Below are 27,731 nucleotides of genomic sequence, written 5' to 3' on the forward strand. Positions count from 1 at the left end.
TTTCCAAGGAGCAGCCAGGTAAACGTGTTCCCGTTGCCTCCAGCCCTCCACACTTGGGGCGGCTTCGTTCTGCTTTAACCCGCACCGCTTTCCCCTCCTCCCCTGCAGGGGTTGCTGGATGGACGTGTGGGAGCTGATGTCTCAGGAGTGCAGAGACGAAGTAGTTTTAATCGACTCCAGCTGTCTGTTAGAAACATTAGAAACTTACCTCCGGAAACACAGGTGAGCAAATGGAAAAGTGTATTTTCCTAGAGTGGCGCTCGAGTTTCTTAACTCTCTGTCCAGCAAAGTTGGGTTTTTGTTGTTTTTTAAACGGCTTATATGCACGTGTGAAATCTCGGCCAGTTTCTGAAGCTCCTTAGAGTTCATGTAACATTTTTGCATCAGCAGCTAAGGAGCTTACGGGGCCCTTCCTGGAGGAGCACACCGCTGAGGGAGAGGGGGGAATGAGGCTCCCAGACAGCTTGACTGTTCAGCATTTGTCCTGATCTGTTTGCACAAAGCTTGCACTGAAGTTATACTGCGTTGTATAAAGCATTTCCCTGTGGTGCCAATGTGGTGCAGTGGTTAGAGAGCATTAGACCGAGACCTGGGAGACCAGGGTTCAAATCCCGGCTCAGCCCCAAAGCGCTCACTGGGTTACCTCGGACCTAGCTGTTCATTCTCAGCCTAATTTACCTCACAGGTTTGCTGTGGGGAGAAAATGGGGAGGAAGCAGAAGCATAAAGGCCACCTTGAGCTCTCTGGGGGGAAAGTGGGCTGTAAATGTAATAAATAAATACTGCTTTTTGTCATTGTACTTAATGTAAAAAGTCTGCAATGTTTTAAAAGGTGAATTATGCACAAGCTCCAAATCAGCTTCAGTGGTATAATCCAATTTTTTCCAGTATGTGGTTTGAATCCAGCCTGACAATAGCGGCTGCCTGGAAGCGCCCTAACAATTCTTCTTTTACATCCGGCACAGTCTGAGACTGGATGAGACCCCTGCTTAAAAGCATGGTGGGTGAAGAAGATGAGCAGAAGCTGGTCCCTGTAGGACCCAGGTGCATTAAAACGACATACAGCGGGTTGTATCCGACATTAGTCCTGCTCAGATTACACCTATGAATTTTTTTTTTAAAAAACCAAACTTTATTTCGATTCTTTAAAATATTACATAAAGAAAAGAAAATTTAATACATAAAGAAATAATAATCAAACATATACATCATTCAAAGACGTATAACCAAAAAGCAAAAAAAGACAAATAATAATAATAAAAGAAAAGGCAATAATCAAAGAAAACAAATTATCCAATCCAATAATATAATCAAATAATATATCAAATAATATATAATACAAAATGATAGTACAAAAAGAGAAAAGGGAAAAAAAGAAAAACATTAATAAAACTTTAAAAATTTGGCTTCCTATTGTTTGCGCACCGCTTTCCTTTACTTAATTTCTCTTATCTTGCTTTATCTAAGTTACTATTTACACATGTTCTCCATATTTCCCTGCATATCTTTCAATCTAAACAAATCAAGTCAGTATTCATCCCTTCTTTTTTCAAATAGTCCTCAACATATTTCCATTCTGTTTTGCAACTCTGTTTGGGGATATTTCTAATTGCTGCTGTCATTTTTGAAAGATTCATAAATTCTACTAATTTTTCCTGCCACTCTAGAATGGTCGGGACTCTTTCCCCTTTCCAGTTCTGTGTGATGAGGAGTCTGGCTGCTGCACATGCGTAAAGGAGAATATTTTTGGACTTCCGGTCTACTGCGCTGGCGAGAGGGCGCAGAAGCCTCGAGCTCCGAGGCTTCTGGCTTTTGTGGAGGGGGGGAATCCCGCGTGGGCGCGCGGACCCCCCAAAACCCCGGGTTGTGCTTCCCGGGGGCTTTTTGGCCCGGCAGAGCTCCTAAACGCGGCTCCTTCGCTACCCGAGAAGCCCGTAGAGCTCTCAAGAGTTAGCGGAGTGGTAGTTGCGGGAGCCATCTTGGGCACGTTCATCACCTCCAGAAATGAAGCCCTGATCCTTCAGTCAGTCAGCAGTGGATGCCTTCCGTAAATTAAAGGATTGGAAAAAGAACACGTGAGTAAAAACTTTAAGCGGCAATATTTTTTATTAAAGATGGACATGGTGGGAGATTTTTAAAAAACGGAAGTCGGTCTCCCACATTGAGTACTTTAAAATACAGTAATCCGATCCCTGACAGGGGAAGGGAGAGGAGCAACCAATTCGTCAGAAATAAGACTTTGAAACCCTCCAGGAGACCGGACCTTGGTTCCTGGAGAGATCAGTGAATGGACTTAACATTTTGTTGATATCATGATGAGATGATATGATTTATTTGGATTAATGGAATAGCCAGGACGGGACTTAAAATGGTTTCCACTATGTAATTTGATTCCTGCCACATCCGGCTTCACTATCTGCTGTTTTCCCACGGGACTTAAGAGCAATGACGATGGAAGTTCCAACACTATCACAGGATTTCTATTACCAAAAGGTCTACCTGGAACTTTTGTACATTAAAGATGAGCTGGACAAGAACAACACGCAATGGAGACAAATTCATAAAAGACTTGAGGAGCCAAGTGACAACATGGAAAAAGACGAGGAAAGAGGACAGACCAGCTCTGAGACAATAAAGGAAGAATTACAAATGACAGACAATAATGACATTCAAGAAGAATTTCAAAGTTACAAAGAAGAGGAGGAAGAAGGATGGCAAAATGTCCCACAAGTGAGAGATGTGGGTCTGATTCTGGACTTGATTAAAGAACCCCTCAACCGAGAACCAGGGAGGACCCTTGCACTCCCAATGAGAGAGGGAGTGCTGGGAAACCACTGGCAAACTGGGATGGGAGGAGGGTGCTGGGAAGCAGCAAGAAAAATGGGGAAACAATATGCTGGGTTCACAAAACATTGTGGGAAGTTTGCGGTAAGGGTGGGGGTGGGCTAAAAAGTTTATTCATGTGATTTAAGGCTGGATTGATTGGGAAAGTCTGACACTGGTATGAATTATGGAATTTGCTGGATTTTCTGGGTTACCTGGGTCCGGGGGAAGGAGGGAAGAATGAAGTATTAAAAGGGAATTCTTTTCTGATGAAAATTTAAGTTGGGGAATTAATTAATTAGAATGTATGTATATAAAAATTGAGTTAATAGATAAAAGTGAAAGGATATAATTAGAGAGGTAATTTTAATCAATTGGAAAATAATTGGTATTATGTGGAAACTGTTCCATAAGGATCTGGAAATGGGGAACCAAGGGGGGGGGACCGGGGGAGTCTAAATGATATGATGATGATATAAGATTATTAGATAATTTTTTCTTTTTTCTCCTTTTTGATGCATTTTTTGTCTTGTTCTGTTTTCTTTTTGTGTTTTCTCTTTTTTCCTATTTTTCGTATTTTTGTATGGTTTCTTTTATGTGGAAAATGAATAAAGATGAATTAAAAAAAAAGTAAAGGAGAATATTTTTCCTATCTTCTGGGAGATTCTCTGGCACCATACTTAGCAGAAATAATTCTGGCTTCTTATCAAATGTTATTTTTAGCATCTTTTTAAATTTCTCATATACCAAATTCCAAAATTCCCTAATTTTACCGCACTGCCACCAACAATGGTAATAATTTCCAATCTTTTCCTGACATTTCCAACATTTATTTGAATTTACCTTATAAATTTTAGCAACTTTCTCTGGGGTCAAATGCCATCTATACATTAATTTTAGCATATTTTCCTTTATCCCCACACACGCTGTAAATCTCATCCCTTCTTTCCATAATTTGTCCCACTGATTACTGTATATGGGTCTTCCGATATCTTGGGCCCACTTTATCATGGTTGCCTTTACTATTTCATCTTTCAGTTCCCATTCCAGAAGGTAATTATACAATTTTGCTAATGATTTTTCCCTATTTTCTATCAAAAATTCCTGTAATTTAGATTTTCCCTCTTGAAACCCAACTTCTTTATGTTTTTGGAATAAACTAGATTATACCTATGAAAATTAATGGACATGCCGCAGCTTCACTCTGTTAATTCCAACAGGTTTTGTGTATGTCTCTTTTGCTTTGAGTTTTGTTTTTTGTTTTTGCAAAAAGGAGGTTTTTGAACTATTAAATGATGTATAAATTCTTTCAAAGCAATAGATAAGTGTTTGTCGCAGTGCACAAAAAACCAAAACCAAAAAGATGCAGTGGCGCTGTTAATGCGGGTGCAAATTAAGATTTGGGATTGTAGAAAGGGAAAAGGAGCGGTCTGTTCCACCCCAAATTCAAGATGCAGCCATATAGTGCAGGAGGGAACTCCTGGTTGCTTCTGACTGGCAGCAACTCTGGGCAATGAGTTCGCCCAGCCCTGTTGCCTTAACTGGACTATCTATTTTTTTTTTTCTTACTAAACGAAAAGTTTGGTTAACATAGGCATTGGCAATTAGCTATAAACAATACAATTTGATTTTAATCACGTCTTCTAAAATATTTTGACATCTGTTTTGGTATCGTGCTTTTGAATCTGGGAGCCAACTTTCACCATTGTGGTTTCGTATTTTGGTTTGTCTGCAGCCACAGTTTCCTGGTTCAGATGTAATGAGAAACCATGGTTTAATGGACACTTCCTGGTTTTTCCATTCCAGGAGCGGAGCAGGAGCCTAGGGGGCTCCATGTGGGTGCACAAAACTCCCTTGTTTCTTGGCTTCTCAAGCCGAGATTTGGCTTAGTCACAGCTGTCCCCTGCTTTGTCTGTGAAAGGCCCTCGGTCTACCATAGTAGGGCTGGGAATGTCCCTTGCCCCAAACCCTGGAGAGCTGCTTCCAGTCCTACAACTGGAGGTAACCGATTTATACCAGCTGCCTTTCATATTTTTCAAGTTAAAAGTCATCCCAGGTACTTTTTGGGATCCCAATATGGATACAAGCATATCATAGTGATTTAGATAAGATACACTCAAGTTTCTTGAGACGTATCCTCGGGCTCCCAAAGTCAATCAAGTATGAGAGACGATGTGTGCAGAATTAGGTATACACATGATGGAATATTGGGCGTAGACTAGCACTATAAAACACTGGCTGCGTTGCCATTTTCATTCCCAACCTCTGAGTCCGCTTTCCAATTTACTTAAGGACTCCTATAAATCAAGATGGCTCCAACTCATACCCAGCAAAATTAGATATTTCGGTATTTACTTGGAATTATTGTATAATTCTAATGAGCAATATATTTATCACAATATCCAAATTAGATTAAGGGATATTGAAAAACAAAACATTGAGTCACCTGTAAGTGAAATCTGCTCCCCCAGGGTCTATGGTTTAAATACACCCTTTAACAGGATCACAGGCCCCAACTTGGTGGAACGCTCTTTCACTGGAGACCAGGGCCCTGTCATCTTTCCGCAGGGCCTGCAAGACAGAGCGGTTCCGCCTGGCCTTTGGGTTGGACTTAGTCTGATCCCTGTGTTTTTCCTCCCTCATGGCTTGGATTTATGGACAACTTAAAATCAGGCTGCATTTTAAATTTTAATACTGTATTTTAATCTGTATTTTAATCAATTTCTTTTTATGTTTTACTGTAATTTTATTGGTGTGAGCTGCCCTGAGCCCGGTTTTGACTGGGGAGGGCGGGGTATAAATAAAAATTTATTTATTTATTATTAATATTATTATTATTATTATTATTATTATTATTATTATTATTTCTCAAAGTTAATAATTCCAGCCCAATGCAGTGCATGTATGCTAGCCCGACTGAATGTTTCCCCCTCAGCTTTTGTTAAGGGCAGATATTTAAACATCCCTAGAAATGAGAGACATTGCAGATGTTATTTGAATGTGCCGGACACTGTAGAACACATTATTTTCTACTGTCTACTGTACAACTAGCTGCGTAAATGCGTGTTATCCCCCTTTTTGGGTGGTTTAACATCACGGCGCAATGAAAATATCAGATTCTACCTGTCCGGTATTAACCCGGAGGTAACTGCAAGGGTAGCTAAGAATCTGTCAATAGTACCGTGTTTCCCCCTTTTTAAGACACCGTCTTATAACTTTTTTTTCTCAAAAAAACACAAGGTGTCTTATTTTCAGGGGATGTCTTAATTTTTTATTACGATTTTTATTATGGACCCACCCTGGGGAGCAACTTCTTTTAAAAAGAGACACGGAAAAAAGAGCAAAGGTAGCGGTGAGGGAGGCACTTTGTGCATGCTTAGAGACCACCCCATCCCCAGCTATAAACCCACCCCGGCTTTCCAAGATTTCCAAGACCCCTTTTCCCCGGCACTGGACTGGCGGGGGGGATGTGAAGGGGGTGTCTCTCTGTGCATGCTCAGAGGCAGCCTTGTCCCGGGTGCCGCTATGGGAGGGGAGGGAACTCACCCAACCATGACCCAGATCCTGGCCACGATGAGGCGGCGTGCGCCAGCAACGGACTGAGCCAGAGCCCCTGGCGCAGGCCAGCGTTGAGCTCACTACTGGCCCCGCCGAGCGCAGCCACGGGCCCATCGCCCAGCCCGCCTGCCTGCCTCCCGCTTCCTGCCCACAAAATTCCGGCGGCGGGCCATGCAGCCCACGCTGCTCCGGCGGGGCGGAAGGGGCCAGCAGCGCTTCCGCTGCCGTTCGTGCCCTGGCGCCGCGGAAGGACCCGCGGGCCTCCCACCGCCGCTCTGCCTTGGGCCATGCGGCCCACAACGTTCCGGCGGCGCGGAAGGGGCCAGCAGGGCTCCCGCCGCCGCCCGTCACCCTAGCAGGGCCAGCGGGGCTCCCGCCGCCGCTCTGCCTTGGGCCATGCGGCCCACAACGTTCCGGCGGCGCGGAAGGGGCCAGCAGGGCTCCCGCCGCCGCCCGTCACCCTGGCAGGGCCAGCGGGGCTCCCGCCGCCGCTCTGCCTTGGGCCATGCGCTCTGCCTCGCCGCTCTGGCTCGGCACTCCGCCTGGTGCTGCTGGACGTTCCGAGCGCTCGGCGCTGCGGAACGCTCCACTCTGCAGCCGCCTGTTCCGGCGGCGGGGCGGCAGGCCTCCTTGGCCGGGCCAGGAAGAGGCCAGGCCGCTGGCTGGGCGCTCCGCCCGGCACTGCTGTGAGCTCTGAGCACTCGCCGCTGCGGAGCGCTCCACTCTGCAGCCGCCTGTTCTGGCGGGGGGCGGCAGGCCTCCTCGGCTGGGCCAGGAAGAGGCCAGGTGGGTGGCTGGGCGCTCCGCTCGGCACTGCTGTGCGCTCTGAGTGCTCGGCGCTGCGGAGCGCTCCACTCTGCAGCCGCCTGTTCCGGCAGGTGGCTTGCCGCTGCAGTAGCTGGTTCCAGGCCCTGCTGGCTGGCTGGGTTCCGCTGGCTGGCTGGGGCGCTTGGCGGTCTCGCTGTACACGGTATGAGAGGTATGTCTTATTTTCGGGGGGTGTCTTAGATATAGCAACTCCTAAAAAATGCTGCCATGGCTTACTTTATGGCTACGTATTAAAAAGGGGAAAACACGGTATCTCTTGGAGTGGTAAATGACACAGTTTAGCGGGAAGACAATGAAACGAAAATTTGTTACTATATAATCTTGCATGGCTGCTTCTTTGTACATATTTTAAAATTTGTGTATATTTTAAGATGGTCCATCTCTGTAATGCCTAATGAAGGTTTGGAGAAAGAAAGCTGCTGCCAGTCAGTGTTGACAGTGCTGGCCTAGATGGCCGGACTACTCTGAATCCAGCTTCCTCTGTCCCTGTGTACAAATCCTTCATCCTCCACCAGAGAGAGGTCTTTACATAGATGACATGTCCTCTTTCCCCTTTCCAAACAGGTTTTGCACTGACTGCAAGAACAAAGTCCTGCGGGCTTACACCATCCTTATTGGCGAGCTGGACTGCAGCAAAGAGAAGGGCTACTGTGCCGCTCTCTACGAGGGGCTGCGCTGCTGTCCTCACGAGCGCCACATCCACGTGTGCTGCGAGACCGACTTCATCGCCCACCTCCTTGGCCGAGCCGAACCCGAGTTCGCAGGAGGGTATGAGTATGTAATTTGCTAGAGTGGGCTATCTAGCACTTTTGCTTCCTTTTTAAAACATTTTTTTCTCCTTTTTACTGAATGTATATTTCAGATATATACATGTGGTGTGCGTGCCTCTCTTCCATCTCTCTCTGCTGCATTGTTGGCCCTTTTGCGGGGAGACAAGCTCACCTTCCTCGCGCAAACGCTACTTCCAAGTTGTGTGTGTGTGTGTGTGTGTGTGTGTGTGTGTTTGCAGTGTCATCTGGGCCCTAACTTGGTGTGTTGACTTGCAAGCAAACCTGGAGGCGTCTCTAGCTTTGTTTATTTGCATCTATTTTTAACCCGCCCTTCGCCTTGCGGTCCCGGGGCTGCTTATACACACAGCTCAGTGCAAAGGTACATGGGGCTACCTTTGAAGGTGACCCGGAAACTACAACTAATCCAGAATGCGGCAGCTAGACTGGTGGCTGGGAGCGGCTGCCGAGACCACATAACACCAGTCTTGAAAGACCTACATTGGCTCCCAGTATGTTTCCGAGCACAAGTGTTGGTGCTGACCTTTAAAGCCCTAAACTGCCTTGGCCCAGTATACCTGAAGGAACATCTGCACCCCTGTCACTCAGCCCGGACACTGAGGTCCAGCTCCGAGGGCCTTCTGGCAGTTCCCTCACTGCAAGAAGCGAGGTTACAGGGAACCAGGCAGAGGGCCTTCTCGGTAGTGGCGCCCGCCCTGTGGAACGCCCTCCCACCAGATGTCAAAGAGAAAAACAACTACCAGATTTTTAGAAGACATCTGAAGGCAGCCCTGTTTAGGGAGGCTTTTAATGTTTGATTGGTTATTGTATTTTATTTTTCTGTTGGAAGCTGCCCAGAGTGGCTGGGGAAACCCAGCCAGATGGGCGGGGTATAAATAATAAATTATTATTATCATTATTAAAAACATGCGCCCTGGCTTCCTGTCCACGGCTGAGCCAGAGTCAAGGTCCTTGTATTAATTTACAAAGCCCTAATCGAGTTGCCTTGTCCAAACCCTTATACCCCAGCTTGATTACGAAGATCACCTTCAGGAGTGTTGCTGGTCATCCTCCCAAGTTGGAAAGGCTCATTTGACAAAACTGAAACTGTCATTGCTGCCAGGCTTATGCGGACAACTAAGAAAAAAACTTTTCCGCCACAGTCAGCCGGGGGTATTAATTTTTGCATGGTTTTTCTCTGCATTGCAATTGTTGCATATCACATACAGTCATACCTCGGTTTAAATACGCCTCGGTTTGAGTATTTTCAGTTTAAGTACTCCGCGGACCTGTCTGGAACGGATTAATCCACTTTCCATTACTTTCAATGGGAAAGTTTGCTTCAGGTTAAGTATGCTTCAGGTTAAGTACAGACTTCCGGAACCAATTGTGTTTGTAAACCGAGGTACCACTGTACATGTTTCTAAATGAAACTGCAATACCCTAGTATTCTTATAAATAGATAGAGGTACTTAGCGCGTGAAACGGGAAGGATATTCTGATCTCCCACCCCTAAAAGCCTGTGCAAGAAATGTGTATGATGAGGCCAGATCCGCCTTTGGATAGTTTTTGAAATAGTTGTCTGCTTGCTGACTGACGAAATAGGAGTTTGCTGGATGAGGCCAGTGGCCCATCTAGCCTGGCATCCTGTTTTCACAGCAGCCAGCCAGGTGCCCAAATGGGAATCTCAAAAGCAGGACCCAAATGCATGTGCCCACTCCCCTTCTGTGATTTCCAGCATCTGGTATTCAAAAAAACTACTGCCTCCAGTTTTACTTGGGAATATTGACATGCTGCACAAAAACAGCTCCAGGGGGTTTATTTGTTATGATACGTATTTTTGTGTTCTTATATTGTAAATAGCCCCGTGATCTTTGGATGAAGGGCGGTATAGAAATTTAATAAATAAAAATAAATAATAATATAGGTCTACGACCGCAGATATTCTCTCTCAAAATATCATTGGACAGCTCTTCCTATCATACCTCTTGTTCCTTTGCATTAAAACGAGTTATATTTGTACTAGGGTACCCCCTGCTTTAAAAAGAAAGCAAGAAATGGTGTGGGATGCCTTTCTGTCGTCCCTGCAGTAACCCCCCCCCCCAAAAAAGGGAAATGGATCTAGCAGAAGGCATTATTTCATCCTCCTCTAATCCACATTTCCACCCCCCTCCATGCTTGCTTGCAAGAAGAGAAGTTTTTAAATTATATTTTTTGAGCTTAGGTGCACTTGGGATAGTTTTAGTTGTCAGCTAATGAGTGTGCATGCCTCTCTCAGCTGGTTGCTGGGGAGTTTTCTCTTTGCAAAGTGGCTTCAGCAATTGCGGTTGTGAATTGCTTGCTGTGATTTCTTCCACACGCTGGGGTGCGAGAACAGGAAACCCAAAGTATTTGTGTGTCCTCTGAGGACGTGTGGAAACCTAGGCCAAGCAATTTGCTAGAGGGCTCTCCTCTGCATAGGTGATGGTGCAATGATGCCATTTTTTATGTGTGTGTGTGTGTGTTTTCTGGCATCTTAACCTGCGTGTGGCATAAACTTCATTATAACTAGATGATGCTTCCCAAATACCTTTCGGGGCTCCAGTTTATCTCCACACAGCTGTGTGGCTCTTTGCAAGACCTGGCAGTTGGCTGACCATCGGTGCTTTTGCAGAGTTTCCCAAAGCCTCCACAGATTGCCAGGGCTTCAAAATGCTGCACACAGCTCTCTGCAAGCCATTATGTCGGGCGATTGACAGCTCCGCAGACCTGCGCACGTGTAAAAAAAGTAACCTGTAGGGGTGGGGGAGATAAAACAGGGATGTGGGGGCTGGTTGACTGCTCAATGGGCACTGAATTGTACCTTGATGAACAGGTGTACACACAATTGATTTGCTTGGGCATAACTCCCAAAGACACAAAACATCTGCGGTTGTAGTCTTTGTCTGCAATTCACAGTGCTGTTTGATCTACACGTTATAAGAATTTAGGTTTTAAGGCAAAGATGGGGAACCTCCAGCCTGGGGTTTAATAAGACCCTGCCCATTTGGTCTGTGAGGCTGTTTAGGCCAAACCAGGCCCACCTGCCCTACACCTGATACCAATATGATGCCAAGTGTAGGGTCCCGCAGTCAAAGCCTCACGCACCGGCAGCCACCAGTGGTTGTAGAGGCTTGCGCAGCACTGTGATGTCAGATGCGTGGGTCAAAGGTGGCCTGTGGAACAAATCCACATCCCTTATCCCTCTTCGAAGGTGCTTAGGAAACCCCATCCACCACCGCCCCATTTCCATGCCATCTGTTTTCATTTTAAAGCCTCTGTCATTTTCAAAAGCAGCCTGCCATGTGACATTGGAGGACCACTTGCTGTTTTGAGAGGCAGACAACTGAGGCACAGCCCTGCTGCACACACAAAACAGATGGTGTAGTCCCCTGGATCGAAGCTTGTACAGTGGTGCCTCGCTTAACGAATGCCCTGCTTAACGAAATTTCCGCTTAACGAAAGGATTTTTCGAGCGGAGGTTGCCTCGCTAGACGAATGCGTTTTACAAAAAATTCGTCTAGCGAATCGCGGTTTCCCATAGGAATGCATCGAAATTCAATTAATGCGTTCCTATGGGCAAAAAACAATTTTTTAAAAAATCAGTGCATTCCTATGGGATTCGCTAGACGAATTTTTCACTATAAGAAAAGACCCATGGAACGAATTAATTTCGTCTAGCAAGGCACCACTGTATCAAGAATGCAAAGGGAGGGCCAGGTCTCAATCTGGTGCTTGGAACGAAGAACCCTGCACTATCCGCGTACTTGGCTCTTTATAGTTTTAATTCCGATTGGTACAGATGCTTATTTTTAACGGTTCTTAATATTATTACTATTACACACCCTGAAATCTGGTGCTTTCTCCACCACCGAAGATCATAAGCACATCAAAAGGGTCCTTGATCAGACCCAAAGTTTGCTGTTCTCAGAGTGGCCAACCAACCAGTCGGATCTCTGCATCACTCCCAGTTCTAATCCAAAATACAGCAAAGAAGTCGCTCCCATGTGTGTCTTAAGTAGAAAAAAACACCCTTGGGACTGATTGGACTCTGTGAAATTCATCCCCACTGGGAAGGCTCCCACTCCAGCTCTTGCTATGAGGCCAGCATAGCTCCTAGATATGAGAGGAGCCAGGACTACTTCGAGAACATCCCTGTCTTAGACTGTGTCAGAATCATAAGTTGGATCGAGTATACCCAGAGCTGTTTCTTTGAAGGCCAGAGCTGGTATTCAGAAGCGTGCCACCTTTGACGCTGGAGGTAGGGCACAGCCATAGAAGTATTTAGCAGCAGCTTTTAAAAAGCGTTTTGCAAAAAGAACAATATAACTGGCTCCCTGGTAGCCGTGCTGAGGTTTTACACTGGTAAATAAACCTCTGGTCCTTTCTCTGTTCCAAAAATGGCTTCCAAAGCAGACTTGATTTGCAGGAGATCTGCACAAGGCTGGCAAATCGGGAGGAACTCCCCTTTTAACAACTCTTGTTAACCCTTTAACCCTCCAGGCGAAGGGAGAGGCATGCAAAGACAATCGACATCGCCCAAGAGGAGGTCCTGACTTGCTTGGGGATCCATCTTTACGAACGGCTGCACCGCATTTGGCAGAAGCTGAGGGCAGAGGAGCAGACTTGGCAGATGCTGTTCTACCTTGGTGTTGATGCTTTGCGCAAAAGTTTCGAGGTACAGTCATACCTCGGTTTAAGTACGTCTCGGTTGGAGTATTTTCAGTTTAAGTACTCCGCGGACCCGTCTGGAACGGATTAATCCACTTTCTATTACTTTCAATGGGAAAGTTCACTTCAGGTTAAGTACAGACTTCCGGAACCAATTGTGTTTGTAAACCCGAGGTACCACTGTACTGAAAAAACAGGGTGGATTTTTCCCACTTGCCTGCAACTAAGGTTTTAAAGAGCTGTTGGAGAAGACTTGAATTCAAAAGTTGAGTGTATAATGTATGGGGTGGAGAGAGAGAGAGAGAGTTGCTGCATTTTGGGCTGAGAAGATGTCATAATAGTTGCTTTGGGGAAAGAAAACCAAGTCTCCCTTCGGCTCCCAGGCTCATGCAACTGAGCATTTCCTCCTCTCTTGCTTTCCTGCACAGATGGCCGTGGAAAGAGTCCAGGGCATCAGCCGGCTGGAGCAGCTCTGCGAGGAGTTCTCCGAAGAGGAGCGGGTGCGAGAGCTCAAGCAGGAGAAGAAGCGCCAGAAGCGCAAGAACCGGAGAAAAAATAAGTGTGCGTGCGAGATCCCCGCTCCCTTGCAAGGGGTGGAGGAGAAGAAGAGGAGCCAGGACAAGGTAAGTGCTGGCCTTCCAACTTTGTACACCCACTCCTCAGGTCTGGATAGGATAGGGTTATATGAGATCTGAAGAGCACCGCAGCCAGCACCCTGGCTACTGCATTTTGGACCCCTTGAAGATTCTGAGTCATCTTCAGGGGCAGCCCCACGTAGAGCCCAGTGCAGTAATCCAGCCTGGAATTTACCAGAGCACGGAGTACAGAAGCCAAGTCAGTTCTGCCCAACAGGGGCTGTAGCTAGCGAACCAGTCATAGCTGGAAAAAGGCACTCCTAGCCCCCAAGGTCACCTCAGCCTTCAGCAACAGTGTTGAATCTAGAGGGCACCAGGTTGGCAAACACTGATGTTGCAGCAGATCTGTCTTAACAGACCTCCACATAGGGATCTCCACTTCTCAAAATGTTTCAAAACGTGCTGCTATGTTTTTGTGTTCTGAGATTTATGCTGTAGTTTTTTCATTTAATATTGCAGTGCTTTGTAATTTAGATTCTCAGTTTCTTTGTTTGCTGTATTCATCACTGTTTGGTAAACTGCTTAGAGATGGCCTCTAAATTTCAAGCGGTATATAAATTACCTTATAAACAACTAAACCACCAGGCCTGCCTGCGTTGAGAAAAGGAATTCCTCAAATGACATTTTTAATTTGGTTGCACAGGCTTGTCGCTGGTTGAGTCCAGGCCCTTCTCTTGCCCTCTGTCCTTCTGCTGCCCTCCATGTTTTCCTTCTTTCCCTCTCGTCCTCCAGGAAAACTTCTTGGAAAGCGGTTGCAAAGCTTGCGGCAGCACAGAAGAGAGAGGCAGCTGCATCGAGGTCATTGTGACCAACGAAAACACTTCCTGCACTTGTCCCACTGCTGGCACCTTACTGGGTTCACCCAAAATAAAGAAAGGTATGTTGAGCTGATTTGGTGGGATTCGTCTGGGGGGAAAAAACCCATCAAGCAGTAAAACTTCAGCGCTGTTCCTCTTGATCAGGGGTCAGCAAACTTTTTCAGCAGGGGGCCGGTCTACTGTCCCTCAGACCTTGTGGGGGGCCGGACTATATGAACAAATTCCTATGCTCCACAAATAACCCAGAGATGCATTTTAAATAAAAGGACACATTCTACTCATGTAAAAACACCAGGCAGGCCCCACAAATAACCCAGAGATGCATTTTAACTAAAAGGACACATTCTACTCATGTAAAAACATGCTGATTCCTGGACCGTCCGCGGGCTGGAATTAGAAGGCAATTGGGCCACATCCGGCACCTGGGCCTTAGTTTGGGGCCCCCTGCTCTTGATCCTCAGCTCTGATGCATTTTGAGCTGGTCTGCACTCTTTAGGGAACCCTTCTACACTGAAATATGGAAACGAATGTTTTGCAACAATATATGCTTACTAGGGGCCGCTCGCCAACCCACCACCGCTTCCCCCACAACTCTCCCTCCACAACTCACACCAAACCCCCCTTCCCTTGCAAGCAAGCCACTCTGAATTGCCTCCCACCCCCCTCCTTTAAATGTCATTCCTCAGCAGCTCACCTGGTCTGCCCAACACCTGCCCCACTTGCTTGCTTGCGAACGTCCCATGCTGCAGTTGACACGGCCACCTACTGGCAGACCAGAGAACTACAATACAATATTTACAGAACTAAGACTACAGTGGTACCTTGGTTCCCGAACGGCTTAGTTGTCGAACAAATCGGCTCCCAAACGCCGCAAACCTGGAAGTAAGTGTTCTGGTTTGCAAACTTTTTTTGGAAGCCAAACGTCCAACGCGGCTTCCGCTTGAGTGCAGGAAGCTCCTGCAGCCAATCGGAAGCCGCACCAACAGTTTCGGGAGTCGAATGGACTCCCGTAATGGATTAACTTGGGGAACCAAGGTACCACTGTATATACAAAGTGAACTGAAAACACTCTGTGTTGTATGCTACCTCCAGGACATGCCCTTTAAAACACCTCATTTAAAGTACCATAGTCATTTGTTTGCAACAGATCCATTCCTTGATCTAGACCAGGATTCTAAAATGCTGTTGTCTAAGACTAGATTATTATTATTATTATTATTATTATTATTACTATTACTATTAGTAGTAGTATTCTCTTGTACCCCACCCTTCTGGCTGGGTTGCTCCAGCCACCCCAGGCAGCTTCCAACTGTGTATAAAGGAACACACCAAAACATCAAAAGTTTCCTGAAACAGGGCTGCCTTCAGATGTCTGCAGTATGAGGGATTGGCTCAACTAAAATATGCCAGCTAAAATATAGGAGGGGATGATATTTTCAAAAGTGTAGTATTTTTCTTCAGAACTATTGTTCTTACTGGTATACAGATGTTAAAAAACCCCCACAATATTCACAGAATACTCTCAGCTTTGATGCTATATAATGTGATTTTGCTCTGCTGAGCAATCCCCTTTTTTCCTTTCTGTCTCTGTCCCTCCATTCTAGGTTTATCTGCACACTGCAATGGCAGCGATTGTGGCTACTCCTCCAGCATGGAGGGCAGCGAAACGGGGTCGCGGGAGGGCTCGGACATTGCTTGCACTGAAGGGATTTGCAACCACGACGAAAACGGTAGGCCTGGTGCAAAATGGTATGGGGCAGGGGCGTAGGATACACCTGCGGCCCCTGAGGCTGTGGGACTCCAACCTCCATCAGCCCTGGCTGGGCAGGGAATGGAGGGACAAGCAAGCAGAGCAGTGCATGTAAATTTTGCAGAGTAGCTTCTACACACATGCACACACCCCTCTCGACCACCCAGGCAAGCCAAGAGGACCTGCAAGCATTCAGTGAGGGCGCAGAGTGGGGCCTGTGTGTCTCCTGGGAACAGCCCCATGGGCCAGTGAGAAAGCGATCTGGAGGGTTGTGCTTGGCCCAGGGTTTCTTTTTAATTAAAGAAGACCACCTTCTCCCTGGCAGGCGATGACTCCTGCCTCCATCGCTGCGAGGACAAGGAGGAGGACGGGGACAGCTGTGTGGAGTGCTGGGCGAATTCGGAAGACAACAACATGAAAGGCAAGAGCAAGAAGAAGAAAAAGAAAAGCAAGAAGGGCGAGGCCGAACACGTAAGTCTGAGGTTTTTCTCGGGGAGCCTGCTCTGGAAGGCCGCATGCTCCTGCTGCTGCTGCTGCGGCCCAATGTCGTCTAGGGGGAGCCAAACCAACTCGAATGAATGAGTTTTCATTTCATCACATTTTTGGACCCGCTTTCCCTCCAAGGAGCTCAAGGGGACATACGTCCTTCTTCCCCACCCCATTTAATTCCCAGCCCAACCCTGCGAGGTGCAGGCTAGGCTGAGAATGAGCAACCTGCCCAAGGTCACCGGTGAGCTTCATGCCACACAAAGGTTGTTCTTCCCCTCCTCCCCTGCTCCTGCCCCATCTCGGTGAGTGGCAGCAGAGTCACTGCCAGGAGGGGTGACTCCATGGCGCATCGCCGGTTGCTCCTAATTTGGGTGTGGGTGTAAATGAGTAACCCTTCCTTCCTTCCCTGGATGCGCGCTTCCGGCTTCAGATCCAAAAGCTGAGCAACTGCGCCGTAGACCCGAGCAGCCACGAGAGCTCCGCCAATGCCACGCACACGGAGTTCCACCGGGACAAGACCAAAGACCCGCACACCGACACCTGCTGCCGCGCAGAGAAGGGCGGGCAAGCGTGGTTGGAGCACAGGAAAACGGCGCTGTCGTGCGCAGAACTTCCAGAGGCAGCCTCCGCTCCAGACTCTGGGAAAGGTGCCAAGAGCTTGGTGGAACTCCTCGTAAGTAGACGGAGAGACTTCCTTTTCTGGGTGGATGGTGGCGCCGAGCGGGCTGAGGGCTGCGTTGGTTTGCCTCTTAGCTGCCGAGCCAACTTGGGACTGGGCTAGCTAAAATGCCAAGGGGTGGGAGGCGTCCACCCAGGAGCCGAATGCAGCCCCTCAGGCCTCCCCAGTTGGCCCACCAGGCTGTTTTGCGAGAACCGCGCCCTTACCTGATGATGCTCCAAGTGAGTTTCCGGTTGTTCTTTGCTGGAGCAAAGCACACTTCCCAGTGCCCACGAACCAGCGGTTTCGACTGTGGCAAGTTTCCTAGGCCCAGCCACCAGATCCTCAAATATCAGGTCTGTATTTTGAATAAGAACATAAGCCTGCTGGATCAGGCCAGTGGCCCATCTAGTTCCAGCATCCTGTCCTCACAGGGGCCAAGCTGATGGCCAGTCGCCATCGATAGCCCTCCGTGAATTTGTTCTATCTTCTTTTGAAGCCACCCAAGTTGGTGGCTATCACTGTGAATTCTGTAGTTTAACTATGCGCTGCTTGAAAAAATGACTTTATCTGTCCTAAGCCTTCCAACACTCAGCTGGAGAAGGTGGTGGGGCTCTCCTTCACGGGAGGTTTCTAACCAGAGGTCAGGTGGCAATTCTGTAGATATGATTCCTGCATCTGATCAGATGACCCTGGGGGCATCCCTTCCTACTCTACTTTTCTGTTACTTTTAGCGGGTCCACTCTGAATAGGACTAACATACAGCAGAATGCCACCTGTTAATTTTAAGAAACTGGCAGAAAGTAGGGTTGAGATCAGCATCGGGATGCCTTGCGTGTTCTTTTTTCATCTTCCCTCCACCGCCTCTTCCCATTTGCAGGATGAATCCGAATGCACTTCCGACGAGGAAATCTTCATCTCGCAAGACGAGATCCAGTCGTTCATGGCGAACAACAAGTCTTTCTACAGCAATAGAGAGCAGTACCGCCAGCACCTGAAGGAGAAATTTAACAAATACTGCCGCTTGAACGATCACAGGAGGCCGGTTTGTAGCGGCTGGCTGACGACAGCCGGAGCGAACTAAACCCAATAAAATTAGCTCTGTCTTTCAATGAAAACTTTCGAGACGACTACTGCGCCTTTTCTGTCTTCGTAAACAAAACACTTTTCTTTAGCAACTAAACAAAAATCTTACCTTTAAAAAATCAATGTGGCTTTCTGTTTCCTTTCATTCTTTTTTTCCTCTCTGATGCCCCTACTCCTGTGCAGGAGGCTGGTGGAGGTGATAACTTTTAATTTTGGGTTTCTTCCCCCTCCCACCCCTCCTGGCACAATGTTTCAGGCTTAGATCTTTAGTTTTGGGTAGATTGAGGCAAGCCCTTAGACCTTCATAATTTAAGCCATTTCTGTCTCTCTCTTTCTTTCTTTCTCTCTCTCTCTCTGTCTTTTCATTCAATGTTTCTCTTAACTGTGACACTTAACAAACAGACAAAAAAAAAGAAACTTAGTGGCAAAAGTAATGTTGTACTTATAATTCTGTACAGAAATGACTGAACTCAATATAAAGATTTTACAAAGTAGACATCCATTTGCAAAAAGAGGAAAAATGTTCTGGATGTAATATGTTGAAGCGCAATGTGCAAAATTTAAAAATAAAGAATATTTATTAATATGCATAGTAAAATCAAAAAAAAAAAAAGGTGTGCATGTTTCTACTCCTTGCGGTGAAAGAATGCTGAAATGTCTCCAGAGCCAGGCATGTTTTCCCTATGTTAGAAGAGGGCTGGGAAATCTGTAGCTTGACCAGTTGGTGCTGGACTACAACTCCTACCATTCCTCTCTGCTGGCTGGGGCTGATGGGAGTTGGAGTCCAACAGCATCTGGAGGGCCACTGGTTAATCACCCCTGTGTTGGGACTACTTTTTGTAGTTGATTTTTTTGTTTCTTTCCCGCTGTTAGAGCAGCTCACAACCGTTCGTTTCTAAGGCCCCTCCATCTGCACAGCACAATCATGGCTCCTCCCCCCTGAGAATCCTGGGAACCGTAGTTTCATACAGGTGCTGAGAGTTTGTTAGGGCCCCTATTTCCCCTGCAGAACTACAATTCCCAGAGTTCTCTGGGGGAAGCTACGGCTGCTTAAAAGGGCATGGTACTGCTTTGAATATAGAGCGTAGATGGCAGCAGATTGTGAACCCATTGGATGCCAAATGGGGCAAAGAAATAGAGAAGAGGCAAGAGGGTAGTGAAGGCGATTAGGCAACTTCACGGAGGATAAAGCTACTAATGGCTGCATCGTACTTCCAATATCAGCTCTGAATACCAGGGGAACTGGAGAGGGAGACAGCCTTGTATGATGTCTTGAGCTCCTTGGAAAGAAAGGTGAGAAAAAAATTGAAGTAAACTGAAAACATATCTATTATATTACATGCTTGCTGGAAGTGCCATGGCCCAGGTGGGTGGCCGTCAAAACCGGTTAACGTATTTAAACACCAACTCTGGACAGGCCGCACACGAGTCTTAGGTTGACAGTTCTTTTGACTTAAGGGTGGTTTTTCGTTTTTTGTTTGCTGCTTTTTAATATATTGTCAGTCCAACTGTGCCCCAGTGGTGGAGCATCTGCTTTGCATGAATGAAAGTCCAAGATCTGTGGCATCTCCCGGTAGGGCTGGCAAAGATCACAGTCACGCTTACCAGTTTGTGGGAACATTGTGGGGCTATCTAAGACCATTGCTCTGACGAAACCTCTTTCTATCCATGGTATGCTATTGATCTTCTGAACTAGTGAGGCTCCCACAATCCCTGACCCGTTCCCCTGGTGATTTGCAGTGGCACGAACCGAACCACCACTCTGAACTTGTTTGCACGGTTGGAAAATGGGTGCTTTTCCGATGGAGTCGGGCTGCATAGCCTCGGGAGAGGCGTCGAGCAAAGAGCTCTCTGCGTTGTACGTAGGCAGAAGGTTGAGTGGCCCTTTCAGCAGAAAAATGCTCAGCTTTGCCTGCAATGGCAGGTGGTGAAGCCGGTATTAGATTTACGCCTTCCCCACTTCAAGAAACATATCTTCTCACATCTGCTACATTCTCGGTAGCAGCACCCGCCCTGTGGAACGCCCTTCCACCAGATGTTAAGGAAATAAGCAGCTATCCTAATTTTAAAAGACATCTGAAGGCAGCCCTGTTTAGGGATGCTTTTAATATTTAATGCTGTATTGTTTTAATATTCAATTGGGAGCCGCCCAGAGTGACTGGGGAGACTCAGCCAGATGGGCGGGGTATAAATAATAAATTATTATATTATTATTATATCCCAGTCTAATGTCTAATAATGCGCGCACACATGTTCCAGAGCCACAGGCTGTTAAACTAACAGACTGCTCCTGTTGGACAGATGCACTGCAACAATTTGTTGCAAGTCCCATTTCCTTTAAGTGCAAATCTCTACGTGTGCTTTTACCACAAACACTTTTATTGGAAAGGTGCATGAACCTCATTTCAAACAAACCGCTTCTCAAAAGCAAGAATGCACTGGTGAATTGCAGTACAGTTTAAAACCTCTGGTTAAAAACTGCCTTTTTGTTATGTTTAAATCAGTACAGTACAATGCACTATGAAGAATGTAGAGCCAATTAATATGACGGTATAGACCAAAACCCCAGTAACAGCCACTGGCTACCCATTTAAAAGCAGCCTTAAAGAGGGAGGCCTTTAAGGAGCATATAAAGGCGTCCATGGACCGTTTAACAAACTGAAGGACATCATCTTTCTATGCTCCTCCCGATGGTAACATGCAGATGCGGACAGATAAACCCCTGCTTTAATAAGCCGTTTACATACTGTCTTCTCTCTTTAGCGACGAAATGTCTGATTACTGGAACGACGTCTGAGTACATCACAAGTGGACTCTTTGTTACTGCATTTGGAATTGTTTAAGATAAAACCTATTTTGAAAAGAAACTACTTTTGCCATTTTTATGGACGTTTATTGTTTGTTTACGGAGTTGCCTTGGTGATATTGTGCCAGTTGCAGTAGTCAATGTATCACCACCCTGTTCACTGTTTTATTATAAAAAAATACAACCGGTCCAGGGGGTGGCACTGCCTGTTAGCTTCTGCCTTCTTTGTGTTACCCTTGTAGAATCCAGCCGCTATAGCGCCATCTACTGTTGGACTCCCTGTTTTCCACCCTATGAGTTCCAGCAGTCACCAACCGCTGCCACCACCACCTCATGGAATTGGCCTCACTCCTGGATCTGCTACCCTGATTGTAAGCTGGTGCCTAAGATCCACTTCAGAGGCCCTGGTTGAGGTGGGTCTACTGCGAGATCAGGGATTCAGCTCACGTTTCAGCTGAGCAAAAAAAAGTAGGGAGTGGGGCAGGTCCAGGGGGGCCTGGGCAGAGTAGGTGTGGCTTGGTGTGAGTTCTGAGGGCCAGATAAAGAAATTCTGAGGGCCACAGCCAGCCCACTGGACCCGAGAAAGAAATTCAGCCTCTGCTGAAGCACCTTCAGAAAAGAGGTATCAATTTGCAACTGTGCCAGGATGCACATGTACGGTATATAGAATATTCCACCTTTTCTCCAAGAAGCTCAAGGTGGTGTATATAGTTCTCTCTATTCAATCCTCACAACAACCCTGTGAGGTAGGCTAGGCTGAGAGGCAGTGGCTGGCCCAAGGTCATCCAGCGAGCTTCATGGCTGAATGGGGAGTAGATAAATAGGAACCGCTACAGCGGGAAGGTAAACGGCGTTTCCATGTGCTGCTCTGGTTCGCCAGAAGCAGCTTAGTCATGCTGGCCACATGACCTGGAAGCTATACGCCGGCTCCCTCGGCCAATAATGCGAGATGAGCGCGCAACCCCAGAGTCGGTCACGACTGGACCTAATGGTCAGGGGTCCCTTTACCTTTACCTTTACCTCCCAGGTCCTAGTCCAGTCCAACACTCTAACCACTTTACCCAATGCTGGAACATTTGCAAACATCTGCTAGCTTATAGACAGGTTTTTCTTCTGTGCTACAGTGGTGTGGGGGGAAATCGAAACCCCAGACCCACTTGCTTCCATGGGGATGTTGGCAATGTTTGAAATCTACCCCCGCCCTCCGCTTGGTGGTTTATGTTCTGATCCTAAACATACATGCAAAAGAGTAAGGCTACTTAATACGGTATAGGTGGCTTGAACCATGCAAAGAACTGTACTGTACTGTGAAATTGTAGGACTCTTTAGCTGCAGTTTTATTGTATTTTATTATAGTGATGGTCACTGTGTGCCATTAAAAAAAAATAGTAGACACATCTCTCTTTTATTGAGGATTTTAAAAACTATGAACGACTTGTGGAGAATAAATTACAAGGAAGATCAAGCTATTTTTATAGGAAACCAGAAGGCAGGGTTGAGAGAGAGAGAGAGGCAGGCAGTATGGTCTAGTGGGTAGAGTCTTGCTCTAACGCTGGGGGGATCCCGGTTCAAATCCTCCACTGCACTTCTCCATGAAGTTAATGGGCCAGTCAGGCGCTTTCTCTCAGCCTGACCTACCTCGCAAGCTTGTTGTTTGAAGATGAAGCAAGGATATGCGTTTGATGACCACAGCGGTGCATGCGGCGTGTGTTCGGCGGGGGTGGCTTTAGACTAGAGGAACCTTCGCCAACCTGGTGCCCGCCAGATGTTTTGGCGTCCTGGGATTCCCCCTCCCCCCCAAAAAGGACCACGAGCCAGCCTGGGCGTGGGTGCAAAGAGTTCTGCCCGACCTGGGCGGTTTTGCCGAGGAGCCGAGCTGCGCGCTCTCGTTCTCTGTGTCTCCAGCAGAGGCTGCCCTTGGCGAAAGAGGCGCGTAATTACGCTCGTCTGTCCCGCCTCTCGGCGGGGATCGTCGCTGGGGTCTTGCGCCTGGGCTGGCGGAGAGGGAGGAGGAGGCGGCTGCCGAGGAGGAGGCGGAGGCTGGCCGGGGAGCCCCGGCGGACGGGCAGCCGGGGCAGCAGGCGGGCGCGCGGGCCATGGAGCGCTGGAAGGGCCGCGTGGCGCTGGTGACGGGCGCCTCGGTGGGCATCGGCGCGGCGGTGGCGCGGGCGCTGGTGCAGCACGGCATGACGGCGGTGGGCTGTGCTCGGAGCGTGGACAAGATCGAGGTAGCCCGGGAAGGGAGGAGAGGAGGAAAGGGGTAGAGAGCAAGAGGAGGAGTGGGGAAGACAGGAAAGGAGGAAGGAAAGGGAGATAGAGAGAGAAAGGAGAGGAGAGGAGAAAGGAAGGGAGAGAGGAAGGGGAAGAGGAGAAGGAAGGAAGGAAGGGGGATGGAGAGGGGAAAAGGAAGGGGGAATGGGAAAAGGGGGAAAGGAAGGGGAAAGGGAAGAGGAGAGAGAGAGAGAGAGAGAGAGAGAAGAACCAGAAAAGAGAGAAAGAACGAAGGACGGAAAAGGAAGGAGAGAAAAAGAAGGAAGAAAAAAAGGAAAGAGAAATGGGAGGGGAGAGAAAAATAAATCAAGGATGAAAGGAAGAAGGGAGGAAGAAAGAGGAAGGGGAAATGAGAGAAGGAAAGAGAGCAAATAAATGGGGGTAGAAGGAATGGGAAGTAGGAGAGGAAGAAAAGGAAGGAAAAGAGGTCGAGAAAGGGACGGGGAGAAAGAGGAAGAAAAGAGAGATAAAGGGAGAAAGGGAAGGAAAACTGGGGAGGAAAGGAAAAGGAGGGAGGGAGGAGGCGCAAGAAGGGGAATAGATGAAAGGAGGAAGGAAACGGGAAGGGGAAAAATAGGGATAGGAGGAGGGGCTTGGGGAGGGAGAAATGGAAGTGGAGGGGGAAAAGAAGGGATAAGGACACTTTTGGAAAAGGAGGAAAGAAGAAAGAGAATCGGAGATAAGGAAAGAGGGGAAGGAGAAATTGGTGCAGTTATCGCGAAGGGAAGGTATTTTAACCAGGGTGGTTGGGATTTTTTGGGGGGTGGGGGGAATCTTCCTTATTGGCTCTCTCAGAAGGGGAAGAAGACTCTAAAGTATGTAGGGGAAACCTCTGTGACCTCTCCCCGCCCCCCTTCCTCTCCATCGCCCTCTTTCTCTTCGCTGCTCCCGCATTCATTCATTCATTCATTCCGCAGACAATGCTCAGAACACATGGCGTGGAGGGCGGGCGACCTTCTCCCTTGCTTGGATCTGTTTACTCAGCGGGGACGGGGGGTGCGTGTATTGAATTGGCGGGTGAGGGGGAGCTGCGTGCGGTGTAGCAAGGGAGGGGGGCAAGGCAAGCACGCGCCGTTGGGTGCAAAAAGCAGAAAGGGGTGGGATCGGGGCGCGTATTTTCCATTAACTGAGCAGATGGGGCAGAATGGAAGGCAGAGGCGTCTCTGCTTGCAAAGGGTGCCTCCAAAGCGGCCCTTCTCCATTCTCCTTTGTTGGGGGAGGTGAGTGGGTTAGAAAGTCCAAAAACAACTCCCCCCCTCTACTTTTAGCCTTTTACAGAAGAAGGTGTTCTCCGTGTGTGGTTTTCTTTAAACTGAAAATTCTATCTCCCAGTGTTAGAAGAGTTTCTCATCAAAAGGATTGTACATACGGTATTGTGTCGTACGAGTCGCACCTTTTTTTTCCTGGTTTCTAAGATGAAGACACCTTTTTATATTGCCGGGCTATATAAAGTCCCGTTTCACTTTTCCCAAAGATCATCTCGACATTGGAAGAATTAGTTTCGGTTGAATGACGGCATTTACTTTTCGCAGAAAGCTTATAGGCAGTGCCGTTTCCTTAAATCTATCTTATCAATCTGCCTGCCTGCCTGTCCAGATAGATAGATGGCAAGCTTTTGAATTTATTTCAGGCCCCATCAGCACTTTACATTTAAAACAGCGTTATCTCACTTTTAAGCAGTCATGGCTTCCACTCAAAGAATCCTGGACGCTGTACAGTAGTTTGTTAAGGGCGTTGAGTCCATGGCAGAGAATCTGCTTTGCACGCAGAAGGTGGCAGGTTCAATTCCTGCCGTATATCAAATGGGAAAGACCCTTGGCTGAAGCCCTAGAGCTACCAGCCAGTGTAAGTGAGAGATGGGGAACTCCCACCTGTCCTAGGTGGCATGGTTAAATTGTAGTCTAGGAGCATCTTCCAGAGGGCTACAGGTTCCCCACCCCTGTCCCAGCATTCTTCACATTTCCCCAGACTTTGTTGGACTGCAACTCCCTTCCTTCTGGGCTGTTGGCTGACTGTGGACAATGGGAGTTGTAGTCCAGCAACCTGGGGCTCCCGACTAGCCTAGATTATGCGGAGGCAGAAGGACTTATTTTGAGCCAGCTCAAAGTGGAAAGTGTGCCTGATCGACTCCCAGCCCCCCATCCTCAGTGGGGCAGACCCAGAGTGTCTTGAAAAGGCTGGAGGAGTCCCTGTTTAGCTGGCGGTTCTGCAATCTCTTGGAAAAATCAGATAGAATCTCTGAGGGCAAAGTGTGCAAAGGAGTCAAAGGTTGCAGGTTTCAAGCAATTGCACGGTTTATTTGCGTTTGGAAGGAGGGAGTAAATACTGGCATTTTTTCCACAGTACACTCTCTCTCTCTCTCTCTCTCTCTCTCTCTCTCTCTCTCTCTCTCTGTGTGTGTGTGTGTGTGTGTGTGTGTGTGTGTGTAATACTTTGGGACGGAGGCTCTAAAAAGTTAAATTGGGGAACTCAATGCCACAAAGTGTGGTGATGGTCCCCAAAATAAGGTCTGTTCACAGGTGTTTACTTTTGAAACCAGGGATGGGGGACTCCCAGCCCTCCAGATGTTTATGGACTACAACTCCCACCTTCCCTGATCGTTGTGCAGATTGGCTGGGGCTGATGGGGGCTGTAGTCTGACAACACCTGGAAGGCACCGGGTTGGGGAAGGCTGATGTCTAGATTGCTTCTGAACTAGGTTACTGGTTTCTCTGTCTGAGCCTCTGTAGCAGGGGTCCCCAAACTAAGGCCTGGGGGCAGGATGCGGCCCAATCGCCTTCTAAATCCGGCCCGCAGACGGTCCGGTAATCAGCATGTTTTTACATGAGTAGAATGTGTCCTTTTCATTTAAAATGCATCTCTGGGTTATTTGTGGGGCATAGGAATTCGTTCATATTTTTTTTCCAAAATATAGTCCGGCCCCCCACAAGGTCTGATGAACAGTGGACCGGCCCCCTGCTCAAAAAGTTTGCTTAGCCATGCCACCCCACTCAGTTTGCCCCAGTGGCGGTCTGATCCTGCTGGACTCCCTGAAATTGTGGGTCTCCTTACCTGCAGGAGGTGTTGACTGACACCTTCATTATACAGCTTCCAGCTTTTGACACTTGAGGTGTATATTTTAAGGACCCACCTTGTTTTTGTTGCTGTAAGTTGTACCAGGGACCCAGGTGGCGCTGTGGGCTAAACCACTGAGCCTAGGGCTTGCTGATCAGAAGGTCAGCGGTTCGAATCCCTGTGACGGGCTGAGCTCCCGTTGCTTGGTCCCAGCTCCTGCCAACCTAGCAGTTCGAAAGCACATCAAAATGCAAGTAGATAAATAGGAACCGCTATAGCGGGAAGGTAAACGGCGTTTCCGTGTGCTGCTCTGGTTTGCCAGAAGCGGCTTTGTCATGCTGGCCACATGACCTGGAAGCTATACGCTGGCTCCCTCGGCCAATAATGCGAGATGAGCGCGCAACCCCAGAGTCGGTCACGACTGGACCTAATAGTCAGGGGTCCCTTTACCTTTACCTTTAAGTTGTTTTTAGGCTGCTTTACTGTTGTCACCTGCCCTGATTCATTGGAAATTTTTAAGTAGAGGTTGGATGGCCACCTGTCAGGGATTCTTCAGCTGGGATTCCTGCATTGCACGGGGTTGGACTAGATGACCCCTGGGGGTTCCTTCCAAATCCACAGTTCTATGATTCAGTAATAATAATAAGGATGATAATTTCACACTACAGATAAAGGATTCACCAGTCCACGCATCTTAAGTTAAACATATGTTAATATAAACCCTCCAAATAGGGTTTTGGTACAAAACTGATGTCTCACTAAATGTGTCTCACCTTACCTGCTTAGAATAACAAGACTGTACATCCATTGTAGGCTTAAAGGATAAAAAATAAATAAAATCAAAATCACAATAACTTCAACGCCTCTCAAATGGAGTGAATGTAGAAGCCGGTTAAAATGCCAGATCCTCGTTGGTGTAAAGTTAATGGCACATCCTTTTGCTGCGCGTGGCTCAGAGATGCCTGCGTGCGATGAGAATGCAGGATAAATATTCATGCATATATTTCTACCTTCTATACAAGATGTGCAGGAGCCCCCTTGGAAATATGGAAATAAATCTGGTGCTCTGTTATCAGGTGGTTGTGGCAAGCTCCTTAAGCGCCAGTATCCATGTCAATGTAACCAGGCCGATATTCCCAATAAATTGTCAACAGTTTAAAAGTCGTTTATTAATAACACAACCCAGGTGGGTGAATGGGTTGCCTGCCGCCAACAACGCGTGTCCAAAATAATTTCCAATATGCAGTTCCTCTTTTCCTGGTGTTCGACATTCTCATGGGTCTATTTTTTAAATTATTCTGTATGCTTATATCCCACATTTCCTGTAGGGAGCTCAAAGTGGTTCTCCCCCTCCCCCTTTCATCCTCACAACAACCCTGTGGGGGGTAGAGCAGGTCGAAAGCCCCGAACCATTATCATAGAATCATAGAGTTGGAAGAGACCACAAGGGCCATCCAGTCCAACCCCCTGCCAAGCAGGAAACACCATCAAAGCATTCTT

At 47.4% G+C, this 27,731-nt stretch overlaps 2 protein-coding genes across 4 annotated transcripts in view; both read left to right on the plus strand.

The window, feature by feature from the left end:
* GGNBP2 (gametogenetin binding protein 2) overlaps positions 1–18,536 on the plus strand; it is a 36,370-nt gene extending 17,834 nt beyond the window's left edge. Inside the window, exons 6-14 of one of the 2 annotated variants that reach the window (XM_035139417.2) lie at positions 109–222; positions 7,773–7,982; positions 12,497–12,671; positions 13,093–13,287; positions 14,032–14,176; positions 15,722–15,847; positions 16,193–16,338; positions 16,787–17,029; positions 17,895–18,536. In XM_035139417.2, the coding sequence (XP_034995308.1) occupies positions 109–222; positions 7,773–7,982; positions 12,497–12,671; positions 13,093–13,287; positions 14,032–14,176; positions 15,722–15,847; positions 16,193–16,338; positions 16,787–17,029; positions 17,895–18,098 (1,558 nt within the window). In that variant the 3' untranslated portion in view covers positions 18,099–18,536. The remainder of the gene's footprint in view (positions 1–108; positions 223–7,772; positions 7,983–12,496; positions 12,672–13,092; positions 13,288–14,031; positions 14,177–15,721; positions 15,848–16,192; positions 16,339–16,786; positions 17,030–17,894) is intronic. The other variant, XM_035139418.2, reaches the window with a different exon arrangement.
* A 147-nt stretch (positions 18,537–18,683) lies between these two features.
* Positions 18,684–27,731, plus strand: part of DHRS11 (dehydrogenase/reductase 11) — a 31,677-nt gene continuing 22,629 nt past the window's right edge. For both annotated transcript variants that reach the window (XM_060268504.1, XM_060268503.1), the window contains exon 1: positions 18,684–23,134. In XM_060268504.1, the coding sequence (XP_060124487.1) occupies positions 23,003–23,134 (132 nt within the window). In that variant the 5' untranslated portion in view covers positions 18,684–23,002. The remainder of the gene's footprint in view (positions 23,135–27,731) is intronic.

This window comes from Zootoca vivipara, chromosome 15 (genome assembly GCF_963506605.1).
Source record: "Zootoca vivipara chromosome 15, rZooViv1.1, whole genome shotgun sequence".
Classification (NCBI taxonomy): Eukaryota; Metazoa; Chordata; class Lepidosauria; order Squamata; family Lacertidae; genus Zootoca; species Zootoca vivipara.